Source organism: Cydia amplana, chromosome 12 (genome assembly GCF_948474715.1).
Source record: "Cydia amplana chromosome 12, ilCydAmpl1.1, whole genome shotgun sequence".
Lineage (NCBI taxonomy): Eukaryota > Metazoa > Arthropoda > Insecta > Lepidoptera > Tortricidae > Cydia > Cydia amplana.
In genome coordinates this window covers 14,686,994-14,705,980 of record NC_086080.1, presented here as the reverse complement: position 1 = coordinate 14,705,980, position 18,987 = coordinate 14,686,994, and the positions used below count along the sequence as shown (strand labels likewise).

Below are 18,987 nucleotides of genomic sequence, written 5' to 3'. Positions count from 1 at the left end.
AATCTGTCGGTCACGTGACCTGTCGCGAGTTTAACATTTTTCCCCATCACAAAAAGTGCATAGCGCCGCTAAAGAAGTTTTCACTTCAAAAATCTTTAAACAGTTTATGACTTTGGTCGGCAAACAAGTCGCAGTCAGGTGTAAAAGATGAAAAAATATTGACGAGTGTCCGGGCACGGACAATTGGAGTGTACTGGTGTGCAGTCGTGTGAAAGGTTCCATTATCTAGGAGGCGATGGCTACGACGGTCGACGACAACATATAAAGGATGACTCACGTTAGACCGAGCCGACCGGGCCGTGTCCGAACCGGACCTTCCGGCGCTTACTTTTCTATGACAGATGACAGGTGATCACGTGATGCTTTCTATATAAAACGAAGCGCCGAAGCTCCGGCCCGGACACGGCCCGGTCTAACGTGAGTCGTCCTTAATTATGCGCATCCAATAGGGATAGCAACAGCCGTGTGAATGTACAAAAATCGGTGGAAAGCGAAAAGCGAAAATCTTTAGATATACAAATTACGTAACACAATGATGAGATTTGGTGGAAACGAAGATGCAGTCAAATCAATATTGTTATTTGACGACCGGTCTGGCCTAGTGGGTAGTGACCCTGCCTGTGAAGCCGCGGTCCTGGGTTCGAATCCCAGTAAGGGCATTTATTTGTGTGATGAGCACAGATATTTGTTCCTGAGTCATGGTTGTTTTCTATGTATTTAAGTATTTGTATATTATATCTATCGTTGTCTGAGTACCCACAACACAAGCCTTCTTGAGCTTACCGTGGGGCTTAGTCAATTTGTGTAAAAATGTCCATTAATATTTATTTATTATTATTATTTATTATTTCCTAGAATTCGCCGTATCGCCTGCGTGACCGCAATTTTAAAGTGTTGACGTCATTTCCTCTCTGCATAGCTCCCACGGTCTTACAGTTGACTGCGTATTGACACCTATTGATGTTCAACTACAATGTCTATTGACGCGTAGTTAAATTGACACCATTGAGTCTGAAATAATAACGTAAATAAGTCCCTACTTATTACGCAACTATCGCACTTTTCCCTAATTTATTCACGGAAAAATTCATTTTGATAATTTAATTTTGTGGATATCCATTTTTTTATTTTGAAAAAAAAAAACTTTGTCTCTCTCGTTATAATTATTCGACGTTTCAAATTTAGTTTTAATAATAGACTTGAGTTCCTACCAGCACCACGCACAGGAGCCCGTTTCTCAATAGCTTGTAACCTGTAATACAAGCGGATGTCAGTTTTTGACAGCTTTTGTTAGAAAGGGACTTCCACTTGTATTACAAGTTACAAGCTTTTGAGAAACGGGTCCCAGGGGCCGATTGCATAACAAACTACAACTAATATTACAAGCGGAACTCCTTTTCTAATTTCACTTATTAAATAAGGAGTTCCGCTTGTAATATTAGAGGAAGTTTGTTATGCAATCGGCCCCAGGTCGCTACGTGTAAACTGAGGCATCTTTTTTATAATATGCCAGTGGCAAACAAGCATATACCTATGGCCCGCCTGATGGTGTTTTGAGTGAAGAAATGTCACTTTTGACAATGACAGATCGTTGTCGTACCGCTGTGACTTCTTATAAGCCTTGTTCGAATCGGGCCGTGTGCTATAGTAGAAAGTGCTTCTGGTTTAAAAATTAACCAACCCGTTTTCAAAATTATCCCGCTTTCGAAGATACCTCCAATAAAACTTATTTATTTTGGACCCTTTCCAATTTCGTCACTTCCGCACAAATTGCTTCTCTGATCTCATACAATGTCAAGTTATTTGTAATCAATTGTCCGAATTTCTGTAATTGAGACATATTGCTTCCTGAGGCCATTAATGGAGATTCGTTCGTGTCACTTACACGTGTTTTTATACCACAATAGCTAGTCGATCAGTATGTCAACTTGACTAATGAACGTATTAGGTCTTAGGCATTTCGAAAAAAAATAGAAACCTGTCATAATTAATTATAGTGTGTCAAAACGTTGACACAAAACTTATTCCCATCTGCGGTATGCTGCCATCTGCGGCAAGCTAAGCTCAGCTTCTTATGCGCTGTCGAGGCTAGCTCCTACCTTATCCGCTGATAACATTAAAAAGGCGTACTACGGCTACTTCCACTCCATCCTGATATATGGCGTCGACCTGTGGGCAACAGCGGCTGATCGTGAAAAGGTGTTCAAAATCCAAAAGCGCGCCGTTCGAATAATTGCTAACAAACCGCACGATCATCCCGCTCGGGGCCTATTCAAAGAGCTCAAAATACTCACCCTACCTAGCGAAGCCTGCCTGCACGTCCGGTACAACCTCGGGTCGTACCCGACTCGCGCGCAGCACCATGCCCCCGGCAGGAGCACGCGCGGCCAGCACCTTCTAGTCGTGCCGTCGCGGAGGCTAGCTAAGGTTCCAGGAACACTCGGTGTACTGGGGCCTAAAATGTACAACTGTCTTCCAGCTGACATACTAAACGCGCCCAGCGATGCAGTTTTTAAAAACAAGGTTAAGAATCTGTTACTAGATAAGGCTTGTTACACAATTGACGAATACTTTGAAATGATATCTTTGGCCCACTCATAAATATTGTAATACTTAGTCAATGTTAAACTGGCAATCACTGTGCAAATATCTTAAAATTAAACTTAAACTAATAACTAACTGTGTGTTAAAAAAGATATATGAATTAAAAATGTGACATATCTAGTTATAATATATTTTTATGCCTGACATGTAAAATTCTGTTATACTTTTACCAATAAAATTCTGATTCTGATTCAAAATATATGATACTACTTCAAAAGTTACTACTAAGCGGCAGACATCCATAGAGTCGTAAAATCAGGCAGAACATGAAATTTCTAGGCATATATGAAGTGAATCGTGAAAATTATTGTCTCGTTCGTGGATAGTTTGCCCTTCAGACACCTGAAGTAACCTAACCATCCTATCCTACCTATTGGTTTAATGTGACTACCGTCAAAACGTTACACAGGAACTTTACGACCGGCCTGATTTTACGATCGGCCGACGACATATAAAAAATTTGACACATTTATTTGATAACTGAATCTATTATGTGTGTAGTGGTAAAATCTATGGGTTTTAACACTTTTAACCTTTTCCACGCCGTGTCAAACACAAAAGCTGTCACTCAGACGCCACATCATTGAAGTGTCAAAACTGAAGTTGAACTTTATGTAGGTATATGCACGTAGGTCGATGTTGCTCTGTGGTCTGTGACCGATTAATCGATCTTTGGCGTTGAACCTACGGTGCGTATATATCGGTCATCAGAAAAAATCGTTAAAAATCGTTTGTAAAAAGATGACTAAAAATTCGGTCAGAACCTTTGCCCAACAGTGGAACACTAAACCAGGCCAACATTTTGCATTGATCGATATAATTATATATATATATTTTTTTTAATTAGGCAGTTATTTTACTGTTTAGGTAACATAAACTATATGCAAGTTGGCCTCATTTTTTAGCGATGTAACAAAGGTGCCAAAGAGTGTAGGCAATAGGGATCCCATCCTTTTATTGAGGAAAACGATAAATTGCCTATCATTTCAGTAGGTAGATGATGCAATATTGTTTGGTTGTTTTGTATCAGTAGATAGTACTTAGATACCTAGAGAAGATAGACCTTATTTCAAGACTATTAAAGATTTTTATTGAAAACAGTAATTTGACCGTAAACATACGTAAGTAGCTTTAATAAAGCAGTGGTATAGACTATGTCACAGCTAAGCTACCTATTTACGCCCACGTCGGGGCAGCACAAAGAGTGAAAATATTATTCATCGCAAATATAATTTTTTTTCTAGGTACATATGATTTTTCCTTAAAAAAATGTACATATATAAGTACTCCACTTGGAATAATGCTATCAGCACCAAAACGATTATATTATTATATTCAGTATGTAACTCCGTAGGCTTTTGTCTTAACCCTGTTTTCAACTTACCCCAACGCACCTTACCTACACTAGTTATTCCCGTATTATAGACCTTTGATCCTTTGAGTAAATAAAAACGTTTTCTGTCAAAAGATACCCTTATCATACTAAATTCCCCGTAGGTAAAGGATTATAAGCTCTGAGAACACGGCGCTTAAGAGTTTATTCACGCTAGCCAATGCTAGCGTGAATAAACAAGCTCAATAGCTTGTTATTGAGTTCTGGTCAGTGTTGTGAATAACGTTTATTTTTAGGATTAAAGACTCGAGCCCTCAAGACTCGTAAGTCTTGAAGACTCGACTATATTTGAGAACTTATTTATTTTACGCGTATGGATGTAACAAATCGTCTTTGCCGCCTTTGAGGCGTTAATCCTCGAGAGTCTTAAGGGTTCGAGTCTTTAAGCCTCAAAATGAGGGTTATTCACAACACTAGTTCAGGTATTATTTAAACATCCGGGCTGGGAAGCTTTTGAATCCATTAGAGTGGAACAAGATAAGGGCTATAGGGAAAATAGCTGCATACAAGAGCAAAGCATTTTACGTGTAAGTTTCTGGACTTTTATAATGCTACCTGCACTATGCTACTACTTGTTATTGTGACAAAAAGCCGCTTGTAATACGAAGTGTTACTTAAACTGATATACAAATAGTGGTTCTGTTAGCTAGACCTCGCGCACTGTGCGCGGCGCACTTATATGGCTCTGCATTTTAATAATTATCCAAAAAATTTGATTTATTGAAATTTAATATTTATATCTAAAATTACAAATTAAAATTATAAATAAAAAAAAAGACAACGCTTCAAGTCGTCCCCGGCGCAAAGGTGCCCATGATATATTCTATCCCTGTTAGAATATATATTTTTTGGTTATCTAGTTAAATATAGTCAGAGGTCTTTTTTGCTAGAATGTCACATATTATTCCATTGGTTCCTCGTTGCTTTATTTATCATAGCCGTCTGGTTTAACTAGCGCGTCACGTGGCGGAGAGCGCCCGACTTGACACTGAACAAATTACTGCCGGGAAATATTGTGGACGTGGAAACATTGAGTTTAGATCGCCTTTTAGCTTGTTGCTGTGCAGGTTTTTTAGGGTTCCGTACCTAAAGGGTAAAAACGGGACCCTATTACTAACACTCCTCTGTCCGTCCGTCTGTCTGTCTGTCAGTCACCAGGCTGTATCTTATGAACCGTGATTCATCTCCGCTCCTCTCCGCCCCAGACTGGTAGTGGGAAAAAAATAGCATCAACAATGGTTTGCGAATAATATCCTGAAGGTAATTCAGTTTTTGGTTTGTACAGGTAAGCAGGGCCACAGAACTGGGCAAGCTTGTGACGAGACTGCAGCAGGAGCGGTCAGAAGTAGCTTTCTTCATCTTCACCAATGGGAGTACTTTAAGGTAACTTGTTAATTACTACTATTTGTATGTATTTGTTCAAACTTTCGTGATTGTTGCTAGTTGGCCGCCAAATACGTCAACTGATGCGAGCGGCTACAGCTCAATATGAACCTTCGTGCACTCCGACAAGGTTTACAATGACGCACCGCATACGATAGGCGTGGCGACTTAAGATTTTGATCGGACAGAAATGGAAACGGCGGTTAGCTAGTAACATATTTATTTGGAAAAATTTGTATTTATATCGATGAATAAAAAATTAGAAAAAGGTCTCCAAAGACACGGAGCACGGGACTGTGGCTACTCTCACTGACGCATTTGAAGAATCTACGCTTCATACATATATTTTGAATATTGTACATACCAGGAATTTTTATTTTAGGAGTAGGGTTCCGTTGAAATGGCCTAAAATATCATCACACTAATGTTTTGCCTTTTGCCCCTTTTTTAGGTCCATGTCCATGATAATCCGAATCGGCTTCCAAGTAGCCATGTTAATTCAAGCCACTCACTGTAATTGCTTGCAACATGCATCCGATCCGCCCATTAAGTTGATTGTGACATGTCGTCACCTTCACTTAGTCTGAAGCTGAGCTAACCCTTGCTTTCGCACTGGCCTTCGGCGTGCTAATCAAACTTAAGGCTCCTCTATATTTTACATTTTATATATTTTATTTCTGTGTGTCTGTTCTGGATGTACCGACTGTAAATAAATAAGTTAAAGTGTTCTTTACATACCTCTAATCAACTATGCTTTTATGTTTGGGCCAAAAGTTAACTGGTAGAGAATGCCATGTAGCATCAACGCCGTATTGTGTTACGGCTTTTAAGTGCGCCTTTTGTAAATGTATATTTTTCTACTGTGCAATAAAGGTTAAATAAATAAATGTATCGATTTAAGTGCGGTTTGTGGTTGGCTTTGCTTGCGGAATTATTTAATGTACTAGATAGCAGTGTTCTTATTTTGTCGGGAAGTGTTTATTGTAGGAAAGTCCATGCTTACAACCAGGAAAGTTTAAAGATTAGACGAAAGTCGTAAAGTTGTAAATTGACAATTTTCGATTTAAAAGCCATCAAATGTTGCTAATTTCAGGCAAGTAGCTAATTCGTTTTTTTTTTTCAGATCAAACTTATCAATGCGTTTCACGATGACTGACAGCGCGCTGCGCCAGATGGGGGATCTCCCGCTGCTGGCTTTCAAGAACAGACGCAAACCAGTCGACGAAGAGGCGTTTCGGACTGAACTCGGAGAACTCAGGTAAGTGGAGGCTTTTTTAAGGCGAAACTGGTGGAAATATATAAATATAAATAAATATTATGGGACATTCTAACACAGATTGACTAAGTCCCACAGTAAGCGCAAAAAGGCTTGTGTAGTGGGTACTCAGACAACGATATACATATATAATATACAAATACAAAAATACATAGAAAACATCCAAGACTTAGGAACAAATAGGTATCTGTAATCATTACACAAATAAATGCCCTTACCGGGATTCGAACCCAGGACCGCGGCTTCACAGGCAGGGTCACTAGTGTCACTACCCACTACGCCAGACCAGTCGTAAGAATATTCGCTGTCCTCGAGTAAAGTCTCGGTAGCTCAGTTGGCAGCGCGATGGGCTAGTGATCTAGTGTCGCAAGTTCGAGCCTCGCCTGAGACAGTAAATTTTCCCACTTTTAATTTATTTCTAACCTTTAGGTGTACTTTGTGTTGCAGAAAACTATGGTAAAAGGGAGCCTAATTAGGGTTCCGTACCAAAAAGGTACAAAAGGAACCCTTATGGTGCGAGTCTGTCCGTCTGTCTGTCACATTGCTAAATATCTCGAGAACTACTGAGACTATCGATTTGAAATTTGGAATAGTTATAATTATGAACAACGCTAACCCAAACATAAGAAGTCTAAATTTTTTTAGTTGTTACTTATCCCGCTTACGACCGGCTTTAGTTACCAAATTAAAATTAATATTGTTGAAACCAACGTCCACCACGTTGGTTTCAACAATATTCTTTATTTTGGAAACAAAAAATATTGCTGGATAAACGTTCTTATTACGAGTTATAGTTATTCTTAAATGGTGAAATTGAATTTCAATGATCATAAAGTTTTTCAAGGTCACGTCGTTAGGACTGACATAATTTCCTACGATTTCAGTTAGCAACGTAATTTTGCAATAAAGTACTTTCAAAAATGTATTTCGCAAAGATTAAAGTTATTATTATAATTGATGGTCCAAAATTGTCTGGATCTTTATTAAAATGTAACCCCTTGGGAAATCTAGATAACTAGAAACAGTAGAAACGTTTTGAAAGCGTAAAAACTCTAATCATGCCTTATATCCACAGTCAATAACTGTAGGTAAGTACCTATTTTTTTAGGGTTCCGTACCCAAAGGGTAAAAACGGGACCCTATTACTAAGACTCCGCTGTCCGTCCGTCCGTCCGTCCGTCCGTCTGTCACCAGGCTGTACCTCACGAACCGTGATAGCTAGACAGTTGAAATTTTCACAGATGATGTATTTCTGTTGCCGCTATAACAACAAATACTAAAAACAGAATAAAATAAAGATTTAAGTGGGGCTCCCATACAACAAACGTGATTTTTGACCGAAGTTAAGCAACGTCGGGCGGGGTCAGTACTTGTATGGGTGACCGTTTTTTTGTTGATGGTACGGAACCCTCCGTGCGCGAGTCCGACTCGCACTTGGCCGGTTTTTTTTTACTTTTCCTATGATTTGACTTGTGATTGTTCTAAAATAAAATAACTTTTAACTCACTTTTCACGTAATTTTATAATTTAGAGGATTTATTTATTTTACTTGTAAGAGCTAAATGTGTAGTACAAACAGCAACACTCCTAACTGTACATCGGTTGACCTTATTACAAAAAAAGCGGCCAAGTGCGAGTAGGACTCGCCCATGAAGGGTTCCGTATTTAGGGGATTTATGTCGTATTAAAAAAAACTACTCACTAGATCTCGTTCAAACCAATTTTCGGTGGAAGTTTGCATGTTAATGTACATCATATATTTTTTTTAGTTTTATCATTCTCTTATTTTAGAAGTTGCAGGGGGGGGGGCACATTTTACCACTTTGGAAGTGTCTCTCGCGCAAACTAAAAGAAAAACAGTCAGTCAGTCAGTTTAGAAAAAAATTATATTAGAAACCTCAATATCATTTTTAAGACCTATCTATAGATACCCCACACGTATGGATTTGATGAAAAAAAAAATTTTTTGAGATTCAGTTCTAAGTATCCCCATACTTTATTGTTTATTTTTTATTTTTGTGTGAAAATCTTAATGCGGTTCACAGAATACATCGACTTACTTTCGGAAAAAAGTGGCTGTGACATACGGACGGACAGACAGACGGACAGGCAGACGTTACATACAGACATGACGAATCCATAAGGGTTCCATTTTTTGCCATTTGGCTACGGAACCCTAAAAAGGCATAAGGTCCACAAATGTACAGTTAACAGTGTGGGCGATGGTAAATACCTACCTGAAATTCATGTTTTTTTTGCCAGGTGAGCCCCAAAGGATACCTAAACATTAAATACAAAACAATATTTTTCAGAATTCATTAAAAGTAATTCTATCTCCAGTATTCGCTTACAGACAAAAACAAACCAACAAATCAGAAAAATAATTGACTTCTATAAAAAACAATTGAATTGTAAAAACAAACGAAACAGGTTCAGCGCCCGCTCTGCAGTGAAATCAATTAAATGAATCGCAATCAATCGTCATCAAGATATATTAAGTAGTAAATCAGTATCAGCGCTCAGGTGGGGAAAAATACTGAGACAATTGTACTAGAATAAATTAGAATTTATTAAGTTCGGTTAAAAGGGGGCGTACAGTAATAACGGGACAAAAGAAATGGCGCGCCGTGCCAGAAGTGGCTATCGCGCGGGTATTTACCTTTATCACAATTACTTTGAGACAATTTACTTCCGTTAAAATTTGGTTCGACAATATAACTATTTAATACTAAAATTATACAGCTATAATTTTCATGGTAACGATATACAACTGAATATAAATGAAAGGAACTCGCAATAAACACTACTTAATCAAATGTGTAAACAGGCCCCGGTATAAAGACCAGTTACACACTTACCCGGCAACCACACTTATCCGTATTGACCTTACCTTAGCCTACGTCATCAATGACTATCAGCTATTCTTGTGTCTGTTCTAATGTTCGAGTATATCTTAGGTAATAACAAGTTCAGTCGCTAGCTTTGAAAAATAAAATTTCTCGTAGATTAAATAAAGAAAATTAAAGAGTGAAACTTTGATTGAAGATGCCACGAGCCACAATAGAAAAGTTATGACGGACAATGATGGATGCACATATTTTCTTAACATTAGTTAAGTGAGTAATTTCACAAGTTTCCTTATCTTGAAACTTGTCTTTTGAAGTAATACTGTAGTCTACTTTAGCATTAGATTAGCTAGGTACAGTCAGCATCAAATAGATAGTGACGGCCAAAGTGGACAAATATATCGTAAAACATTCCTATTTCTGTGGTAGGTAACAACGATGTGTTAGTGTAAGGCCTGAGTGGACGCTCGAAGCGGAGCGTTCGGCGGGGCGTGCAGCGTGGCGTCGGGCTCACAAGTGATTTGAGCAGCGTGCACTAAGGCCGCTCCTATACGCTTACATCCACTTTGATACTCGCATCAACGTCTGCTCAAGACCCCAATGTCAAATTCTTGAAAATATTAATCAAAATAAAGCTTCTTAGTGTAAGGCCTGAGTGGACGCTCGAGTTGGGCGTACAGCGGGGCGGGACGTGCGTGCGGCGTGCGTGCGGCGTTAAACAAATGTAAGCGTATAGAGCGGCCTTAGTGCACGCTGCTCGCATCACTTGTAGGCCTGAGTGGACGCTCGAAGCGGAGTGTTCGGCGGGGCGTGCAGCGTGGCGTTGGGGTCAGGAGTAATTTGAGCAGCGTGCACTAAGGCCGCTCCTATACGCTTGCATTTGTTTAACATGCACGCCGCACGCCCCGCCCGCTGCACGCCAAACTCGAGCGTCCACTCAGGCCTTACACACATTTTAGGAGTGCTTTGGAAATTTGACCTCAGTGTTTTTTTTAATGAATTTATTCCCATAGGTACTGATCTCATTTTGATTACTGACTATATTTAGTTTTTGTCGTAATACCTAAATTAAACACTTAATATAGTTTGGATGTAGGTATGGATTAAAGATTATGGACGTATGGATTGTATGGGTTTTTACACGATGAAGTCCCGTCGTTGTGAAAAATAATGAGCAAAAATCGAGAAGAAAGTTTAAAAATTGTATGGATCAAAGATTTTTTATTCGTCTTAATTTGATTGATTTAATGAATTTAATGAGGTTGGCCTTTTATTAATTTACGTAAATAATATTTGAAACTATTTTTTAAGTTGTTTTTTCCTATTATTAAAGATTACCGAGTATATATTTTTATGATATCTAATTAAATGCATCCACACAGTATAAACTTACCTCTACCTTTTATCTGTTCTTCCCACTATCATACTACCACTCCCACAAAATGCAAGGCTAAAGACACAACCAAGGTTACTTGATGGGTTTTTAATACCCCTAATGGATATAATCTAACACACCCTGTCATATACTGGCGTTTGTTATAGTTTTTATCACTTTTATAATCCCTTAAGAGCATCCCATCGCGTGTGTATGTGTAAAGACGCCTACACATAAGAGACAAAGCAAAGCATTTATTACTAATATACTTCAGCATGGTTATGATGGCTGCACTTTATAGCTTACTAGCGACCCACCCCGGCTTCACACGAGTTAATAAATAATTATTAATAAAAATACATAAACCTTCCTCTTGAATCACTCTATCTATTAAAAAACTGCATCAAAATCCGTTGCGTAGTTTTAAAGATACATAGACAGCGGGAAGCGACTTTGTTTTAGACTACCTATTCGTATGTAGTGATGGTATCATGACTGATGTTTACTAGTCCTCTGCCTTTGTCAACTCTTTGAACGCCATGCCTAACGTGCGCGGCGTGTGATTGTGAACCTTGTCGGAATGCACGAAGGTTCATATTGGTCTGTACTAGTAGTCACGCGCGTGAGTTGACGTCTATGGCGGTCAAAGGGTTAATCAAAAAGCACAAGTATTACATTTTAGAAGCGAGTGCTATAGGTAGACGAAAAACATGACTACAGGGTTGTTTTATAAATATGACCAAAAATAAACATACAATAACAAACGGTCGTTATTCTATTTGTGTCTTTTATCTAAGTTCTCTCATTTCAATTAAGCCAACACACTTGGGAAAAGAAAAGGCCTATTAAAAATATACGAGGACGCTTGCCTACACTCATTCATGTTCAACAATATCTTCTCCATAAAAGAGACATAATAGATTTTATTGACAATTTATTGCTGCAACCGTAAAAACGAAACAGGTATATAATCGTGGGGGGTGTTATGGGGACGATAACGTTATGGAAAAATAGCTTTGTTTCAATCAGTAAAATAGAGTGAACGCACCCTCCAATGTTATACCAGTTGATAATGCTTTGTACCGTAAAATGGGGTGAGTAGGGTCAAAACTGAAATTCAAACCTCGGTAAGTAACACTTTATTTTTACATATGAAAACTGAATGGTGTATATAATAAGTGTTCCGGACGTTTGTATTTTTGTTTTTATTTTATTTTGGGTAGTTCCATTTCATAACTTTGACGATAAAGAGGAAAACCCACCTCACCCCGTAGTGCCTCGTATTTGGGGTGAGGGGGGTTTTCATACAAAGGTGATTTTGGAAGATTGTTGGATCGATTTTTTTTATTATGCGTATTACTATAGCTCCATTTTAAATTGGAATACATTATTTTTGTAGCAGTAGCCTTAAGATCCCTTCTCACCCCCCTCTCAAACCTTCTCTCCCCATTCATAACCCACCTCTCCCCGCGAAACCTACTCACCCCGTTTTACGGTATTGTAATTTCATTTTGTAATTTCATATTATGAAAAGTCTAAATAATTTTTATTTAAACAGAGATTAAATAACTAAAGATCATAAATCTCTATGGCATAACGACAGATAGGGACTGTTAGGGTCCTACTGGGACGTAGAAATAAATCGCGGACTGTATCAAAATAGGCTGGTTTATTCCGCCTTAATTACAAGAAGAAATCCCGGCCATACAATTATAAAATTATATTCGGTATTCGTCCGTTGCCGGTGAAGTAGGTAAAGCCAAGTGTGGGCCGCGCGTCGCTCGCGGCTTGCCGCGATGACGTCGCGTGCTGCCCGCCGCCCGCGCGTCTCCTCCTACGTATATCCAGTACTTAAGGCTCCGTTAACGATTTTAGAGCCAAAATGTAAAATTGATAGATTTAGTCGTTGAAATTGTACTCCTTTTGTTACTTAATATCTAAATAACAAGTATTGGTTTCCATTGACACGTCTTCTCATCTTGCCTTTTAATAATAAGGTCCCGAGCGTGCGTCACCGGCAATATATGAGGAGAAGGGGCAGTTTTTAAAAATTCATCAAAAAATTATAGTTATAAATTATAAAAAAATATGTATAAGAACAGTTTCAGGAAATGTTGTAGATTGTTTAAGTATCAAAATTACGTTGAAATTAAGTCGATTTTCACGAAAAATGTTCACTTGTTATGAAGTAATTTCTGGTGAAAATTGATTTCGTCTAACTTTCATTTACTCTTGTTCAATATCATATAACAAAAATGTAGTCTATGCAAGTTGGAGTATAGGATATGTGTAATATATAATTACCATTTTTAGCAGTCCAAACTTTACGGAATTTACAAATAAGATCGACTAAATCAGTGCTTTACGCGCGTTTACCTAAACGTCCATCAGAAAAAAAATCATTACTAATTTAGTGAGTCAGTTTTGAAAAAAATGATCCGTACAAATGCAAGAAAAGAAGACGTGCTAATAGATACCAGGCCGCGTAGCCAACGTACCAATCGCTTACGCCCCGTAGCGATCGAAACGCAACTGTCACTGTCACACTGATATGGAAGCGTGATAGAGAGACACAAAGCGATTCGATCGCGAAGCGATAGCGATTGTCACCTTGGCTAGGCCGCCTGTACTTGTTATTTCTATTACGTAACAAAAGGTGTACAATTTCATCGACTAAATCTATCAATTTTACATTTTTGCGCCTAAAATCGATACCGGCCTCTTAACAGGGACAAACGACGATCATCAACTGATTAAGTTAGCAGCCGTTCATGAATAACGCCATTAACTGTTTAATCCCCAGGGACAGCATATACACCGAAAAGTCCATGAATATGACAGACGTAGTGGAGTGGTACACCAACGCAAACGCGGCGCTGCTCAACCATCTCACTAAAGAAATTAAGGACACGGATAGCAGTACCATATGGAGGTAAGGCAACTCTCATTTCTGAGTATTATAATATAAATATCTTATAAATTGAAATAGATGTCATAAACTGATGAAAAAGTGGCCAAACCCTTCACTTTCGGATTCCAAACAGGCGGCCTAGCCAACATGCCCATCGCTTACGCTCCGTAGCGATCGAAATGCAACTGTCACTGTTGCACTAATATGAAAGAGTGATAGAGAGATCCAAAACGTTTCGTTGTCGAAGCGATAGCGATTGTAACCTTGGCTAGGCCGGCAGTGTCTTCAGCATACGCGGCGCGGAAGTTCTGAAATTGCGGGCACCTTTATCTATCTAATTACGCCTTAATTGGAGTAAATGAGAAAGATACCCGCAATTTGCGAACTTCGGTGTGCGCGTTAGGCCCTCTGGACCTCGGGGGCGTCATTTCATAATGTTGTCATGTCATGGCAAAATGTTTGCGATCCCATGTTGTCTCCCATACGACTATGCGGGTAAAGCCGATGAATGAATGAATGAATAAATGAATGAATGAATGTTTATTTGCATCAAACAGGCGTACATAAATAGGTGTTACATTTTTGTTTTTGAACGATCCTTGTTTTGCCATGACTGGCGTGTGGCGATGTGGGTTTAGTGGGTAGGACTTCTCCCCCTTTTTCTCGCTATGATTAACTATTGATACAGCAATTTTGTTCTAGATATTTAGTTGGCTTCAAGAATATCCTGCGGAGCATAGAGTGCAAAGGCATCGCGTCGGTGCTAGGAATCAATTACTTTGGGCGCGGTACATTGCAACCGAGAGCACATGAAAGGTAGGTTATATCTTAACCGCGTCTGTTGTAAGTTTTAAAGATAATTATCGGACATAGAACTTTTCGTGTCAAAAATGAGTATTTGAGAAAATGAAACTTATTATTAATAGGTAGGTACGAGTAGATAAAAGATGTATATTCTACTTGCTGTAAATTACTGAGAAGTTTCTAGAATACAAATAAACTACAAATCAGCGCATTATTTCCTTATTACATTTATTTTATATAGTTCCTAAATATAAAAACGAAAACTGTAGTAGGTACTTATACTTACGTACATACAGTGCCAAATTGAAAACTACCGATACATACATCAAATAAGTTATCGGACGTATTCTGTATTTTCCGGTAGCTATCTTCTGTAACAATTTTGTTTAAATATCTAAGTATAACGTTAATCTCTTATAACATCGTTACCATGTCAATATTTCATTTCTATGTTTGATAAAAGTTCTATGTTTGATAATTACCAAAGAAAAGATTAGTAGATACGAATAGGTATACAAGAGTTTGAGAGAGCGTGAATAGTTTCAAGAAGTTAGGTATCATAAGATAACAATATTAAAACTTTAACAAATTGTAAAACCAGAATACTGACCTAGTTCATTGGAAAGAATTATCATAGCAAACGTTTCCGAGTTTGTCAGTGAAATTGAAATATAGACACACCTTCAAGGACAACTCGAACGTGACTAGCGTTGAATAACTTGAATAACATTAGGTGATGAGTGGTATTGAGGGAAGAGATTACATTAGCTTCTAGCCAACGAAGTAAATCGTGTTAAATAAAAAGTAACATTTTTTTTAATAAACGTGCTAAATAAAACAGAGTATTTAATAAAGCAATGTTTATTTACTTGTCTGGCATGTACGGTCTCAATTCTGTTACAACTATTTTGTATGTGGGTGTATTTTGCACAATGTTATTTTATATTCTCTCAGTTTACCCGTGACCATGTGTGCTAGTATAAGTAATGAACAAAACGTGGGGATGTGATGTGTAAAATATTACACATAAAATCCTAATGAACGTTTTTAATATTTATCATTCACATTCTACCAGAGAATATGCGGAAACTGCTCAACATTAGCATGAGTTTTTAAAGAAAAAAGATAATCTATACGAGCTGGTGTGGTGAAAAATTATTTACCCCGCGTTTATAGCCCGTTCCTTTATCAGATGGACTTCAGTTCAATTCTTCTGAATTCGATTGTACAGATTCATAGCACATCTGGTCCTCGGGAGAGACCTATTGGACAACACCTTGAACTATGTGCCGTCGCTCATACCACTGCATGTGGACATCAAAGAAGACAGCCCAGAGTATAAGGAGTTGGAAAAGAAGTAAGTATTAATATTAAACACAAATGTAAAAAAAAACATATATTATTTTCTCTAAAATTTATTTTCAAAAATAAGTTTTTGGCAAAAAATGTATTTTTGATACAACCTTTATATCGCTGACTGTTTTTTACACAGGCTACTAATATTCATCGAGACAATTCTAAAAACCCCACACACAATTAGGTTTCGTTGTTTCATCACAGTGTTGCTATGGCCACCTCCTGTCGCCATCAACAGACCATTAGCATGAGTTGCGGTCTAAAGTCGCGCTAGATGTATGCAGCTGCGCGCCAGAACGAAACTCATGCTAGCAGGTCAGATCAGCTCGATGGTACCATAATACAAATAAATACAAAACATTTTGCCCAGGAACCAGTTAATCGTCGAGAACAGTCTCCAGACTGGGAACCTGACTGAGGCCATCTCTTACTTCGACCAAACGACCACGCTGTTGGATAAGCTCCGCGCCGTGCAGAAACAACTACGGGGATATATCAGGTAAGAAGTGTAAACCCGAAAGGCTATGGTCCTACCTATACGAGTAATAAGATGTAGTCAACGTCAGTAGGTACTTTTTGTACCGAGACTGACTGAAATAGCAAGACACGTTCACACGTTTCCGTGAAAACTGGTGCTAACTTTGCACCACTCGAAAAATCGCGAAATTTCAATACTTACAAGCCCTAAGCAATGCGAATTCTCAAATTCATTTTTATGTTTTTAATTAGACTAAAATTGTTACAATTTGAAACCATCGGGCGCAGCATAGTTCCATTTTTAGGGTTCCGTAGCCAAATGGCAAAAAACGGAACCCTTATAGATTCGTCATGTCTGTCTGTCTGTCTGTCTGTCCGTCTGTCTGTCTGTCCGTCAGCCACTTTTTTCCGAAACTATAAGAACTATACTGTTGAAACTTGGTAAGTAGATGTATTCTGTGAACCGCATTAATATTTTCACACAAAAATAGAAAAAAAAATATATTTGGGGGTTCCCCATACTTAGAACTGAAACTCAAAAAACTTTTTTTTATCAAACCCATACGTATGGGGTATCTATGGATAGGTCTTCAAAAATGATATTGAGATTTCTAATATCATTTTTTTCTAAACTGAATAGTTTGCGCGAAAGACACTTCCAAAGTGGTAAAATGTGTCCCCCCCCCCCTGTAACTTCTAAAATAAGAGATTTTTTTTGTGAAAAATATAAAATTTTCGACGAAAGTCAAAACGGATTTCGAAAAAACAAATCTACAACTTTAGCCGTTTACAAATTTGTTCAGGAGGCTTTAGACGCAATAAATTCAAAAAAGCACGCAATCCGTATCTTACTGGACATGACGAAGGCGTACGATAAAGTTAACTACAAAATATTACTTGACAAGTTATATAGCATTGGAATACGCGGAGAAGCCCATAAATGGTTTAAGTCCTACCTAGAAAATAGAGAGTAATACGTAGAAATAGAATACATCGATCCAAACAGTAACGAAATCTGCAACATTAGATCAACCAAAAAAATAATTAACGCATCCATTCCACAAGGGAGCGTGATCGGATGTCTCCTGTTTATTATTTATATAAACGACCTGCCTAAAACTATGGACATACCATGCACTCTATTTGCAGACGACATTTCTCTATTAATAACATGTAACACTACTGCGAACATAAATGAACAGATTAAACATACACTAGATAATATTACGAACTGGATGGACGATCACCAATTAGAGATTAACTTCAGTAAAACTAAAATTATGACATTTCAACCGCACCAAAAACAACCTTTAGATATTGACTTCCATTATAATGACATACAGATAGAGCTAGTACAGGAATTTCCGATGCTAGGTATAATTTTAGATACGCACTTAAATTGGAAAGCGCACATAAACAAAATCAGTGGGAAACTGTCTAGTTTTGTATATGCGCTTGGAGAAATAAAGAGAACCACGGATCTACAAACCTCGCTTATAACATATTACGCATATGCCTATGCATGGCTAAGCTACGGCATCATCTTCTGGGGAAATAGTACGGACGCACCAGATCTCTTTATACTCCAAAAAAAACTCGTTCGCATAATAGCAAACATTAATATACCAGATACATGCAAGCCACATTTCCAAGAACACAATTTACTGACTCTACCAGGAATTTATATTCTAGAAATATGTAAGTTCATTAGAAAAAATATTAGTATGTTCAAAAAACGAGAAGAGGTTTTGTCTAGAGCTCACTCAGTTAGGCACAGAAACATGCTTATGCTGCCCTCATCAAATTTGAAAATGCATTCAAAAAGCACATACGTCATGGCAATCAAAATTTTCAATAAATTACCAGACGTACTTAGAAACGAAGAACTAGATTTTACCTTCATAAGACGCCTAAAACAATTACTTGTCTCAAAATGTTATTATACCATAACTGAGTATTTTGATGATAATTTAACAAACTATAACTGTAACGACTTGACATTTAACTAATTTTATTATTATAATTCCAATTTACTATAATTATTTCTTGACGATAAATCATCAATGTTCTATATTTATTGTGAATTGTTTATTACTTATTACTGTTATATTTCTACTACAACTAACAATTTTAAAAATGATCGTGTTTTGTAGGTATAATAAACTTTTTAGTTTTAAACTAGTTTTTAAGACAGTGCTACGCCCTTGCAGGGCGACCATGTACCAAATGTTTATGTAACACCTTATTATAACCATGGTTTATGCATAAAATAAATGAAATGAAATGAAATGAAATGATTAAACTAAAAAAAATATATGATGTACATTACCATGCAAACTTCCACCGAAAATTGGTTTGAACTCTTGTTAAGTAGTTTTTTTTTAATACGTCATAAATCCCCTAAATACGGAACCCTTCATGGGCGAATCCGACTCGCACTTGGCCGCTTTTTTATCGCCTATGCCCGCCACTTTCGCACTTACATACTTTTTTTAGAACGTGACAGGCGTGGTGACAAGTGATAAAATTGCGACCGTGGTACCGCCGCAAAACCAGTTCATT

General features: G+C 37.8%; 1 protein-coding gene across 1 annotated transcript in view; it reads left to right on the top strand.

Annotated features, from left to right (window-relative positions):
- Positions 1-18,987, top strand: part of LOC134653117 (uncharacterized) — a 57,426-nt gene that overhangs the window by 27,117 nt on the left and 11,322 nt on the right. Inside the window, exons 3-8 of the mRNA XM_063508423.1 lie at positions 5,283-5,380; positions 6,504-6,638; positions 13,681-13,809; positions 14,491-14,604; positions 15,824-15,949; positions 16,319-16,447. Coding sequence (XP_063364493.1) covers positions 5,283-5,380; positions 6,504-6,638; positions 13,681-13,809; positions 14,491-14,604; positions 15,824-15,949; positions 16,319-16,447 — 731 coding nt within the window. The remainder of the gene's footprint in view (positions 1-5,282; positions 5,381-6,503; positions 6,639-13,680; positions 13,810-14,490; positions 14,605-15,823; positions 15,950-16,318; positions 16,448-18,987) is intronic.